General features: G+C 48.3%; 2 protein-coding genes across 6 annotated transcripts in view; both read left to right on the forward strand.

Annotated features, from left to right (window-relative positions):
- Lmf1 (lipase maturation factor 1) overlaps positions 1 to 12,325 on the forward strand; it is a 96,199-nt gene that overhangs the window by 21,216 nt on the left and 62,658 nt on the right. For 4 of the 5 annotated variants that reach the window (XM_027425055.2, XM_027425054.2, XM_027425053.2 and 1 more), the window contains exon 3: positions 203 to 213. In XM_027425055.2, the coding sequence (XP_027280856.1) occupies positions 203 to 213 (11 nt within the window). Of the gene's footprint in view, positions 1 to 202; positions 269 to 12,325 lie in introns of all 5 variants that reach the window. The other variant, XM_035447426.1, reaches the window with a different exon arrangement.
- On the forward strand, positions 3,981 to 7,195 carry LOC103163922 (guanine nucleotide-binding protein G(I)/G(S)/G(O) subunit gamma-5-like). The gene is made up of 2 exons (XM_035447572.1): positions 3,981 to 4,038; positions 6,740 to 7,195. The coding sequence occupies exons 1-2, from the start codon at positions 3,981 to 3,983 to the stop codon at positions 6,958 to 6,960; spliced, it is 279 nt and encodes a 92-aa protein (XP_035303463.1). The 3' UTR covers positions 6,961 to 7,195.

Below are 12,325 nucleotides of genomic sequence, written 5' to 3' on the forward strand. Positions count from 1 at the left end.
TGTAGGCCCTATCTCACCCAGCTTTGCCTATTCAGTTCCTGGTGGCTGGTCTGCCTGGAGGCAGGACTTCCCAGCAGTGCCCTGTGCCCCACACTGCCCTGGGCTCACAAGTGGGTTCTGTTCTGTAGATAAATATAATAGCTTAACATATGAAAAACCAAGCCAACGTTTTAATGTTTTCCTTTTTTTGTGTGTGTTTCAGGTATTCTTTTGGTAAGTGACAATCATGCAGAAAAAAACTCTGCGAGGGCTTGCCTTATATGTTGGGGTATGTATGTCTGTGCATTTCAGGGGGGCTTATCTAATTGTTTAAATACTTGCTGCTATTGAATTGCTGCTGGCTCTCTTGGTATGGGGGTGGTTCTACAGAGTGTTAGCAGGCTGGCAGGCCCTGAAGGTTGGCTCTGGTAGAAGTGAATGACTAGGGTGGGTTGGGACTGGGGGCTTCCAGGTGAGCTACTGGGGTGCCATTCGCAGTATAATGGAGATGCTGGGGGCTGCTTTTGTAGAGGAACCAGGTTTGGTTCCCAGAACCTACATGGAGGCTAACAACCACCTTTAACTCCAGTTCCAGGAAATCCAATGTCTTCTGGTTTCTGTAAGCTCTGAATGTATGCGGTGCATAGATAATACATACCACAGAACACTCATAAATATAAAAATAAGTAAACACGGGGCGGGGGGAGTGTTGCTGGGTGCAGCAGTACTTGCCTATAATCCCAGCACAAGAGAGACAGAGGCAAGCAGAGCTCTGTGAATTCAAGGCCACCCTGGTCTCCATAGCAAATTCCAGTCCACCCAAGGCTTTGTAGTCAGACCCTATCTCAAAAGAATAAAATAAAATAATGATGATACTGAGGGTGATGACCAGAGAGGGCACTGGGAAAAAGTGCAGCAGGTGTGTCTTGTGATTGTCCTGTGGCCACTGAGCTGCACATAGGTGTGTTCATAGGAAAGAAAAGTGTAGAGAACAACTGCCCAGGGCACTGGTGATGACTAAAGAAGCAACTCAGGTCCTCCCAGCCCATGCCAGGTGACAATCACTGGAGTGTAGCTGAGGGCTGCCCCTAGAGAAAGCCTGAAAATCTGAGGACTTACGTTTGTAAGCCTACCCAACTCTGAAGGAACAGAGGAAACTGGACTTGAGGGGAGAGTTGGGGAGTGAGGAGAGCGGGGGCAGGAGTGTCTTTACTGCCCTGCAATTCAATAGCCCAAGGATGACACAGGAGGCACCTTGGCCCCACTTCAGCCTCTTCATGCTGTGTGTGTACCTGGGGCCCACACCCTGTCTACCCCATGTGGCTTCTGCCATGAGGCCTGAGTACCAAGGCATTGTCTGACTTACCTTCTTAGCCTCAAATATTGAGTGTGCCCTACAGTGCTGAAAAGGGAGATCCATTGGCAAACCTGAGGCCATCAATCTGCTGCCACTATAAATGTTTCCCCTCATTTTTAGTTCCCTGCGTAGGCAGATATAGGTAAAGCAAAACTGTTCCAACTCTGCTGATAGGGCCTTTCCCACACAGCCGAGGGCAGTGTCCGTGTGGCTGCTCAGGACACAGTGAGTCCAAGACATTCATATCTGCTCCTTGTTTCTTGTATCAAAATCCCCAGAGAACCCTGTGCTCTCCCGTGCTTCAGGGAACAAACCCTCTTTTCTTAGCGAACTTAGCTTATCTGAAATTGCAACAAGATTACTTTCTCTGGTTGTGAATATTGAAACCTTGAGGCCCTGACTCCTCTATCTAGATGGGATCCCTGCTCCTCGGCGAAGAAGATTCTGGCAATTACTGGTAAAATCAAGTCTGAGGCACTCTGGGTGCTTACTGCTGTTAGCTCCTTGGAGCCTCTGAGGGGCGGTGTCACGGGCAGACAGGATGAACACTAACAGGTGCTGCACACATCTTCAGGCCTGTGTTGGCAGGGGCTGCCCCATCTTGGAATCTAGGAAGTGGGGTATCCCCAAGGTTCTAGGTATATATTGTGAAGGGGGTGAGAAATAGGGCAACTTGGAGCACTACCTGCACAACTGTGAAGGCTGAGCAGTGGAAGAGCTCCAGGTGGTGATTTCAGGAACTTAGAAGAAAACCACTGCCCAGTCACCCTTTGTCTGTGGTCTTCACTACTGGCACTTTGCAGACTCCATTTTACCTGCTGATGCTGGGACCAGGGAGCCTGTAGTGTCACTGTAGCCCTGCCTTCCATCTTCTCCCTTGCTATCCCAGAAAACAAAGGCCTGTCTGGGGAAGGCAGCACAGGGCAGGTATCAGATGTGCTGGGTTCAGACTTTTCCGGAGGGGCTGGAGTGATTGCTCAGTGGTTAAGAGCATGTTTTCCCAGAGGACCTGTGTTCAATTCCTAGCACCTGCTTGGGGGCTCACAACCATCAGTAACTCCAGTTCTAGAGGATCCAATGCCCTCTTTTGGCTTCCATGGGCACTGCATACACATGGTACACAGACATATACTTCAGGTAAAATGCCCATATGTATAAAATTTAAAAGACTCTTCTGGAGGCTTTTCTTCTCCAACCCTGTGTTGCTGCTGACTGGAGCTGGAGCTGTCACGGTGAGCACGGCTCATCATCCTAACTGTATGTTCTTAACTGTATCCGTCATCTCCCTTTTACACGGAGGCTTTGATGAACCAAGAGCCGCAATGTGGAGCTGCCTATAGTTCTCTGTGGGGCTTTATTGCCCGAATGGTGGTTTGAAATGCACTCAGAACTGTGTCTCCCCATGTGCATTGAGTCTGTATTTGTATCTATTTGTTTATTCATTTTGAGATAGGTATTTTACTATGTACCCCGTACAGTTTCCAAACTCCTCATCCTCCTGCTTCAGCCTCCCAAATGCAAATCGCAGACATGCACCACTATCCCTAGATAATATGCACATATTAAATTAGTTAAGATTTAGTCAGTACAAATGCCCATCCCTTAGCCTCACCAGCCACTCCTGGAGATCTGGAAGGCATGAACTCTAGAAGGGTCTTTGGATGGGGCCTCATGGAGGTCACCCTCCATTCAGCTAGCAAAGGGGTTAGGGTACCACTATTCCTGGGCAAGAGTGAGCAGTGCCTCTTTGTCCAGAGATGTGGGAGCCTGGCCTCTTCTGTCAGTGACAGGATTCTGACTAAGGAGCCCAGACAGTGAGGTCCCATTTCTAGTGACTTCCTTCATCTCAGACAGTCACCATTCCTGAAAATACTCAGTTTTTATTAGCAAGTTTTGGCTGTCTCTTTCAGAGACCCCCCTTTAATTATGGGAACTTTGGGTTCTCTGCTCCATCACCTGCCACTATCCCAGCACTGTCTTCTCTTTTCTGGGCAGATGCAGTTGCCGAGGGAGCTAAGGGTGTATGTTGGTGCTGTTCTTTGGGTTACAGGGAGCCTATGCCATTTGCCATCTGCTCTGCACTCTTTGCTGCCTTCCTTTTGCCTTGGCAGCACACAGACCAAAGACTGCTAGGAAAAGGGTTCATTTTATGCCTTGCACATGCAGGATGCTTCTGTCCCAATGGGATTGTGCTTCCTTGATGTCCCTTCACCTGGCCCTCTGGAACTCAGGCTGTCCCATACTTTGGAAACTGCCAGGCTGAGCAGCAAGGCTTCAGGTCTCCTGAAGGACAGGGCTGCTTTTGGCAGACACCATCCCAACACACACAGTACCCAGTATGACTGCTGACCCCAGCCTGATGACTGTCTCTCAGCATGACGGCTATCCCCAGTTCAGACACTATCCCTGGCATGGCTGTTGTCTCAAACATACCCACTATGTCTGGCATGGCCACTGTCTATCCTGGGTTCTGGGCTATGCCGTGCTCTGTGTGCAGTGTGAAAGGGTTATAGATAAAGGACTGTGACCTTGTCTTGGGGGCTTGAGTCCCATGTCCTATCCTCAGGGTTTCCTCAGTTTTATTCCTAGGGTGACTCCTTCTAGGCCTGGGCTGTCGGGGGCCTGGAGCAGCAGTATGGCTACCATGACGGAGAGAGTGTCCTGCTATAGGAGCCACCTGCTGACAGAACTGGAGAGAGCCTGTGAGAAGATAGCATGATAGACTCCAGCCAAGTAACACAGCTTCCTCCAGCTTGGCTCTTGGGCTATATACTGCAAGCTCTTCCAGGCCTAGATAGACAGTCAGGAAATCTAGCACATTCCAGATGGCTTTGGAGTGTTTTAGACCACAAAAACACTTTGTAAGTTCTTTGATTGTGTTTTCTGTAGTGGTGAGTGGAGTATAGGACTTGACTTCTAAGTGATATCCAGACATGTAGGCCATGCTTTCTGTTTTCTTTGTCTATATCCTTTGGGACACTGGGTTTGGTCACACTGTCTCTGATGACTGTAAGGAAGAGGCCCAATCTGCTGTGTGGGTATAATATTGTGAGAGCCCTGGGCCTCAGGAGCTCCCATCAGGCTTGAGGGGACTGAGAAACCTTTGGTGTCCCCTAGATGCCCCCACCACCACCGCTCAGGGCAGCATGTGTCTAGTAGTCTAAGGATGTCCCCGGTGTGAAGGTCCCTGGAACTCAGGGAAGAATTCTAGAAGAGCCCATGCCTTCTTTGTTTCAGTGCAACACGGCCAGGATAAGAATTGGACACTTTAGCATTCAAATGAGTCTGGGTTCCTTTCATTTCAGCAAGAAGCTGCACTGATAAGCGATTAGTTTGTCCTCAGCTGATGAGGACAAGGACAGTAGTTCTGCTGTGTCAGCTGCCTGGGCACAGTGTACAGGCACAGGGACCCACAGAGGCATCTGCCTTGGATCACACACAGCCCATTAGCTGTAAACACAGCAGGAGTGTGGGGACAGCTTTAAAGCATGTAACCCAAGGAAGCTGCAAGCCAGTGGGTAAGCCACAGGGGAGGGAGTCCAGGTGTCTGCAGGAAGCTGGCTGGCATGTCAACACCCATGGCTCCCATGCAGCCCGGGAGGGCCCAGGCTGCATTGCAGGAATGGTACCCACAGATTATCTTGTGAATTCTGCCCTTTGCCACCATATCTGTAGTCTTTCCAAGTGGATGCAGCTCTTAATGATTTGGGGAGCTTTGTTCTTGCCAAGCAGAGAGTTCTCTCTCCTGTCAGACCATCATTGGCAGGCCCTGGGCCGCATGGGATTGTTTACACGGTTGGGACACTCGAACCTGGGTGTTTCCCTTCATGGCAGCACCTCCTGCCAGCCGTTGTGAATTAAATGCTCCATGTGACCCTTCACCCTTGCTGCTCTTAAATTCATGCTTTAAAAACAGCTTAATGAGGGGTTTACTGGCCCAATTGGAAGTTTTTATTAAGACCCATTAGTGAGCGAGCAGAGGCTGCCTGCAGGAAGTGATTAGCACAGTGCCCAGCCCAGCAGGTTCCATGAAACTGTTTCCAGACCTGTGGCTGACACTGCAAGTGGCCTGCATAACCCTCTGCTGCAGTTTATAATCCTCATTCTCCTCACAGTCCTGGTGCTCAAGAAAGCAGTTTCCTTAATTAAGTTACCCTCACAGTCAGAGGCAGCCTCGATGGCCTGGCCAGCCTAAGCTCACGAGCCACCATCAGCAAGCCAACCATATGTCTCCTTCCTGGGCCTGGGCCTGTCTCTGTTAATGTAAACTCGTGGTGTCACTAGAGGAAGAATAGCCTCATAGAGCTCATCTCTGAAAAATGTCAACTCAGGATGACAGGCCCCCTGTCCCAATACCATGTCCAGTCACATCTTCATGGGAGCCCAGACAAACCTGCTCCCACCATGTGAGGGCCACTGTATAGCATATTGGCTGTGGACTGTCTCAATCAGCCACTCGGTGTGGCCTAGGGTCAGTGTTTACCCATGGGGGGGGCATAAGATCATATTCTCATCTCAGTCTTTGTGTGTCTCTCCCTCACTCCCCCTTCCCAGTCCTGCTCCCCCATTTAAATCTAGTGAAAATCACCAACTGAATCTAAAAGAAAATGTTTTCCTGTATGACGGCTCACACCTTTAATCCTGGAGGCTGAGGCATGAGGAATGCTGAATTACAGAGTGAGACCTGTCTCCAAAACAAATAAATAAAATAACAACAACAAAACAGGGCTAGGGATGTAACTCAGTGGGTAGACTGCTGGGTCTGGAGCATGCCTACAATCCACACACACTGGAGGTAGAGGCAAGTTCAAGGCCATAATCACTTTGAGGCCAGCATGGGCTACTAAGTCTGGGTTCCTTACTGTCTTGTTGCTCACTCTGGAATCTGTCTTCCAATTCCAAAACATGGTTCCCTTTAATGAACAGAGCTCTGAGACATTGAAGAGAGAGCTGTTTCACTTGAGTCCTGAGGCTGCTGGGTGGGTTCTATCTGGAATTCTTCTGGCTTGCCTCTTAATTTTATTTTTTGCCAGATTGTTTGGAAACGGGGTATCTGTCTGGTCCTGACTTTCCCACCGGGGTAGAAAGTTGTCTCCATCCCATCACTCTCAAGGACAGCAGAGTCCTGTGGACTTAGTCTAAGTCTCCTACAATAAGGATCTGTCTGATTTCAAGCTTGTTCCTTTCGAAGCTACCTGTGGTTGCTGGGTGGCCTCTCCCGCCAAGCTGTCTGTTCATCTCAGTCTCTGGCATAGCACCTGTCCATGTCACTCTCTAGCACAATACATATCTTTGCTTGTTTCTCTTCTGTTCCCCATGGGCAGAACACTTAGAGATTCTCTCTTGTGACCTTGAACGAACTGGTTTTCTTTATCAGATTTTTAAGAATTTAAAAAAAAATATGTTTGTTGCTCACTGGAGTCGGCACGGCTGTCCGGAGCGCCATGAAGAAGGAGGTTCAGCAGCTCCTGCTGGAGGCTAGGCTCAACTGCGTGAAGGTTTCCCAGGCAGCTGCAGACTTGAAACAGTTCTGTCTGCAGAATGCCCAACATGACCCTCTGCTGACCGGAGTGTCTTCAAGTACAAATCCCTTCAGACCCCAGAAAGTCTGCTCCTTTTTGTAGTCAAATATCATAAGGTTTCTCAAACCACTTTTCATGAACCAGTGACTATTCAAGAGAACTAAATCCAAAGTCTGTACAAAAGCTCTGTAACACGTGCCATAATATACAGTCTTCCAGTTGTCAGTTCTTAACATCTACCTCTCTGAATTTTCATGGATTTCTGTTTCACAAGGTTGAACTACTTTATATACACTGGCTGTAGCATACAATAAAACAGCATACAAAAATTATTTTACGATGCTGGGAACCTGAGGTTTTGTGCATTGCTATACCAGTGCTCACTCTTAGCCACACCCTAGCCCTGATAGGTGCTCAGCAATGCATTCTGGCTCGTCAGGCTTCATATTTGTAAGTTGCCTTCTCCTGAAGGGAAAGAGCTTATCCTCCAGTGTCTTCAGCTGACAGCTTAATTCATTTATTTTCTGTCTCCTCTCCTCTGATAATAACAGCACACACACAGATGACCACTGCCCTCTAGCTGTGTCCCTGTTCCACCCCAATGATTCGGTAGCCTTCAGTGCTGATGCCTCTTTGGACAAGTGCCATCTAAAGAAATAGGCAACAACGCTACATGTGTCTGGTGTTATCTTTTTCTTTTTCTTTTTTTCTTATCAGCTTCTAGATTCTTTATACTCTAGCCATGCACTTGGATTGCATGGTTTATTCTGAACAGAACTGCAGAGCTGTTTACTTCTGCTCCCCCAGATCCTGCTCTCCAGATAAACCCCTTTATCTCCACTAGCACTTATTCTGGTATTTGCATCCATATTTCTCATTTAAAAATTATTATTTATGCCAGGCAGTGGTATTGCACACCTTTAATCCCAGCACTCAGGAGGCAGAGGCAGGTGGATCTCATGTGAGTTCTAGACCAGCCTGGTCTACAGAGCTTCCAGGAAAACCAAGGCTATACAGAGAATCCCTGTCTCAAAAATAATAATAATAATAATAATAATAATAATAATAATAATAATAATAATAATGTACTACTGCGCACATGTAGAGGTCAGAAGACAACTTTGTGGAGTCCTTCCTTCCATCCTTCTTTCCTTCCTTCCTTCCTTCCTTCCTTCCTACCTTTATATGGTATCTTGGTTTCATTTCTGTTAGTCTGATAAGATATCCTGATCAAAGCAACCCAGTGGAGGAAATGCTTTATTCAGCTCACAACTCCCTCCCATGTTATGGTCCATCATTTCAGGGACGTCAGGGCAGGAGCTCACATAGTTGTCACATCATATTCACAATCAAGAGCAGAGCACAAATAAAAGCATCCGTGCTGTCTATAGCTTTCACTTCTCTTTTTCTTCTCCTTCCCCTCCCCTCAGAAGTTAGACTTACTTGTTTCTTCGCTCTTAGAGGAGACAGTTCAGGGCCCCCTGCCTAGGGAATTGTGCTACCAACAGTGGACTGGTTTTTCCTAGTCAGTTAGCCATCAAAACAACCTCCATAGACATGCCCACAGAGTAACCTGATTTAGGCAATTCCTCAATTGAGGCTCTTTCTTCAGGTCATTCTAGTTTGTGGCAAAGTTGATAATTTAACAGCATCTATCACATGTGTGTGCTGGGGATCAAATTCAGGTCACCAGGCTTGCTCATCAAATGCCGTTAGCTACTGAGCCATTTGCCAGCCCTTGAGTCCACGTTTCTAACGCCGTGTTAATGTGGACTGTGTATCACATGTAGATATTGTTCATGAACTGTATGTCATGAGTGACAAGAATCCTCACATGCTCCTAATGCTGTTTTCAACATCTTAGCATAAATATGTCACAGGTATAATTTTTACACTTGATTTTAGCTCAAAGACCAAAAAGTAATGTACATACAATTGTTACTGATTTGTCAATCTGTGCATTATTGTGTCTGTGCAAATATCAACTGCTGTGTCAAATAGTGAGCTGTAACTTTTTGTCTGTTCACTTTTGGTTTTTCCCAGAGTTGGTAGTTGGCCCTTCTTTTGTGTTTCAGTTTTTCGTCTTTGATATTGTCTCACCAACTTATTCTAGTACAACTGCTTAACTCCTCTTGATTTTTTTATTTTATAGAAAACACATTACACAGTCTATCATTCTCTCTCCCCGTACTGTGGAGGTTTCTCTCTCCAGGCTCTTTGGTACCACTTGGAGCAGATGCACTGTAGACATCTGGGTTTGGAGATTATGGGGCAGGTTAGCTGTCTTTGCCAGATCCTGTTCCACTAATTGATCTGCCCCTCCCTGTGTCCTAGAGATCCTTGTGATCCACAGGGATTGGTGTCATGCTGGAAACCTGTCTTCTCATCAACAACCACTTTTCCCACTGCGACTTCCTTCCCTCCCCCGACACAGGATTCTTATGAAGAACCATCTGCCAGTCCTCTGCATGACCACATTCTCAGGGAGACACCTGAAAACAGTTAGCCAATGGGATCCTCATCTCTACTTACCCAGCTTACAGCTATTTGTCTGAGGCAAGGCAGGCCATCCCGTATGCATGTTGCCTATTAAACTTTCACCCATGCAAGCATTGTGGCCTGTTTGCACCAGACAGCTGAGAGGCTAGAGAAGTGCTTTGGTCTCTGCAGACACCATCAAGACTGCCAGCTGGCCTGGCACCTCCAGCACCTGGTGCATGTCCCCTGTGCTTCCTGGCTCCCAGACCCCTTGCTAGTGTGGAAGAACACTGCCAGCAAGCCTGACCTTTGCCAGTGTGAGGGACAGGAAGAGGCTCTGCTTGCCCCAGCTAGCTTCTGCATGCCAGTGTCTGCTGTGAAAGCTTTGATGTTCTGAAACAGAAACTCTTAAAGAGGAAACCATACTCTGTGCTGTCACAATGGCAGCTCTTGTGTGTGCTTTTGTGGGAGGAGATGGGCACTGCTGCTGTTTGGCTCCTGCTAATGGCTGTTAAATGTGGGTAACAGGTCCTTCTTGACAGTTCCTGTCCTCTGGTCCGACACACTATGCTGTATTCCAGGTATGACCCCCACATGTGTTACAGGTTTCGGCTGCCTCTTAGGCATGCATCTCCATAGCAGGCAGACTGTAGCTGGTTTTCTGTTTGGTCCTTGCATGATGAGCATCACAGTGGGCTAATTGTGAGGAGGAGTCAGAGGTGAGCTTTATTGTTATTGCCACTGTAAGTGCATGACGAGCGTGCAATGAATGTGTAGTGCAGGTGCCATGGTGCACGTGTAGAAGTCAGAGGACAATTTTCTGGAGTCAGTTCACTCTTCCATTGTGCGTTCTGGGGCTTGTATTCAGATTGCCATCTTGCCAGCCCCCAGAGGTAAAGTTTATGTGCAATCTGTGAACACTATGATTTCTGTATTGGCTGTCTGCTCCTTCCTTCTGGGCTGAGGACTGCCAAATAAATATTCCCCAACCCACTACCTGGCTTCATTTCTTCCACTTAATACCTTGTGAAGTGGACCTATCTGTGAGTCTGTGTGTCTCTCTGAACCTGCCTCTCTTCCTACCACTGCCAGTTCCCACCATCCCTATAGCAAGAGCCCTGGCCTTGTGTAAAAGAAGGAGGCACGCCTAGAAAGAAATTTGTGCCTTCTCCAGGTCACGAAAGCCCAGGCATCCACTGGAAAGGGTCAGTGTTGCTCATTAAGACGCTGGATCAGCTGTTTTCTCCAGTTTTTCAACAAAATGTTCCCAAGCCAGAACAACTGACTAGTAGAAGAGTAGACCTGGGCTCTCGAGAAGTGTATGAACAAGTGTGTACCAATGTCAGCGTCACTGGCCTCAGAGACACGCCAGAGCCTGGAGGTCTGTCTCTATCTATCTCATCTCCATCAGCCGACTGAGTGGATGTCCACAGTAAGTGTTCGGTCCACTAATGACCAAACATAATGAGCAGAAGCCACCATGAGAGTAGCTGCTCTCTGGTAGGCATGAATCTGCTCCCTGGCTATGACATGTGATCATGAGTAACCATAGATGACTGTGAGCTAAAATGGACAATGTGACATAGGCAACTACAGGGACACATGTAGACTATAAGACACAGGTGACTGTGGACTAGGAGCACCCACAGGGCCACAGGGGCCAGCATATCTCTTAGAATCGTTTCCCTTTGACACCCCACAGAGGTCACCATGCCCACATCTTTACACTAAGTAAGGACTCTGATACTGAGCCTTTCACATGCTGGGATCTTATCAGTGTCTTTGCCACAGAGACATACAAGGGCCAGCCTGATGGCAGTGACCTCAAGCCTGGCTGCCACACTTGCCTGGCTGTGGTGGTGACTGTAGGGCCAGATAGGCATGTCCAGAACTCCTGTGGCCGAAGGTACTTGGGCCAGGGGTACATTGTGTGTGTACATGGTTCCCTCTCCTGTGCTGACACTTGTAGGGGCTGCCATGCTGATTTCTCTGGTCTCTTCAGCTGTAAGGTTAATCAATGTGCACTCACTATTAGAGATCACTCTCCTCTTGCAGGCTGTAACAGCAACACAGCACACACCACCTTATTTATAAAGTAGCACCCACTATGGGAGATGTGGCCTCTGCTGGTTACATGGCAGACCTTGCTGGCAACCAAGGCCAGCAGGCTTCTATGTTGAGGCCCACCCTCTTCCCAAGCTGTTCCCAAGACTAGAGCTGCAGGCACCTGTCTTTCTGCTTCATGGCAGTTAGGTGTGTCAAAGCACAGTGTGTTAGGCAGTTAGGCAGTCATGCCCCAGTACTGTGACACTAGCTTTACACTTGGAGAAACAGTGCCAGCAACACCTTAGAAGACGAACTTGCAGATGCACCATGCTTACAGAGGAACTGCAGAGAGAGGAGAGAGCCCCACCCTCCCCTCGGTGCTACCAGCATCAGTAGCTCACAGGGAGAAACTGGCCTCCGGTCCAGAAGGAGTTCTCAAGCTCCCACCAATGCCCAGGGTCCATCCAGAGATCCCGTGACTACAGCCTCCCGTCTCCTTTACCTTTTAGTCTTTGTCCCCAAGACTCTCCTTGACTTCTCATGTCGGTGACTGTAGCGCATTCCTGGCAGCTCGTTCTGCATAGTGTGCCTCAGATTAGGTCTGTCCCATGCTTCCTAGTGGATAAACTGGATGATGGGTTTGGGGAGGATTGCCCCGACAGGGAGGGCTTTCCTGTCACACTTCCCTGATGCTACCTTGTTAAGATATGTCTGCCAAGTGTCCCTCCATCCAGCTACAGCTCCCCAAAGAAAGTAGATACCCGAGTCCATCCCTTAGTGGTGGGGGTGTGCATGCCACTTGGAGGGGTGTCACATAGTTTATATGAGTTGAAGCCCCACAGCACTGTAGAGGAGTTCGGGTGGCTCCTGCAGGTCACCATCTTACCTGCGAGGGTGCTTCTGAGACATCCTGAGGTGGACCCTGCTCCCCTTTCCTCCACAG

This window comes from Cricetulus griseus, chromosome 7 (genome assembly GCF_003668045.3).
Source record: "Cricetulus griseus strain 17A/GY chromosome 7, alternate assembly CriGri-PICRH-1.0, whole genome shotgun sequence".
NCBI lineage: Eukaryota > Metazoa > Chordata > Mammalia > Rodentia > Cricetidae > Cricetulus > Cricetulus griseus.

Coding starts and splice junctions, on each gene's coding strand:
- LOC103163922 (XM_035447572.1), top strand. CDS start 3,981: ATGACGGAGAGAGTGTCCTGCTATAGGAGCCACCTGCTGACAGAACTG. Junction 4,039..6,739: donor GACAGAACTGGAGAGAGCCT/GTGAGAAGATAG, acceptor AAAAAAAAATAT/GTTTGTTGCTCACTGGAGTC.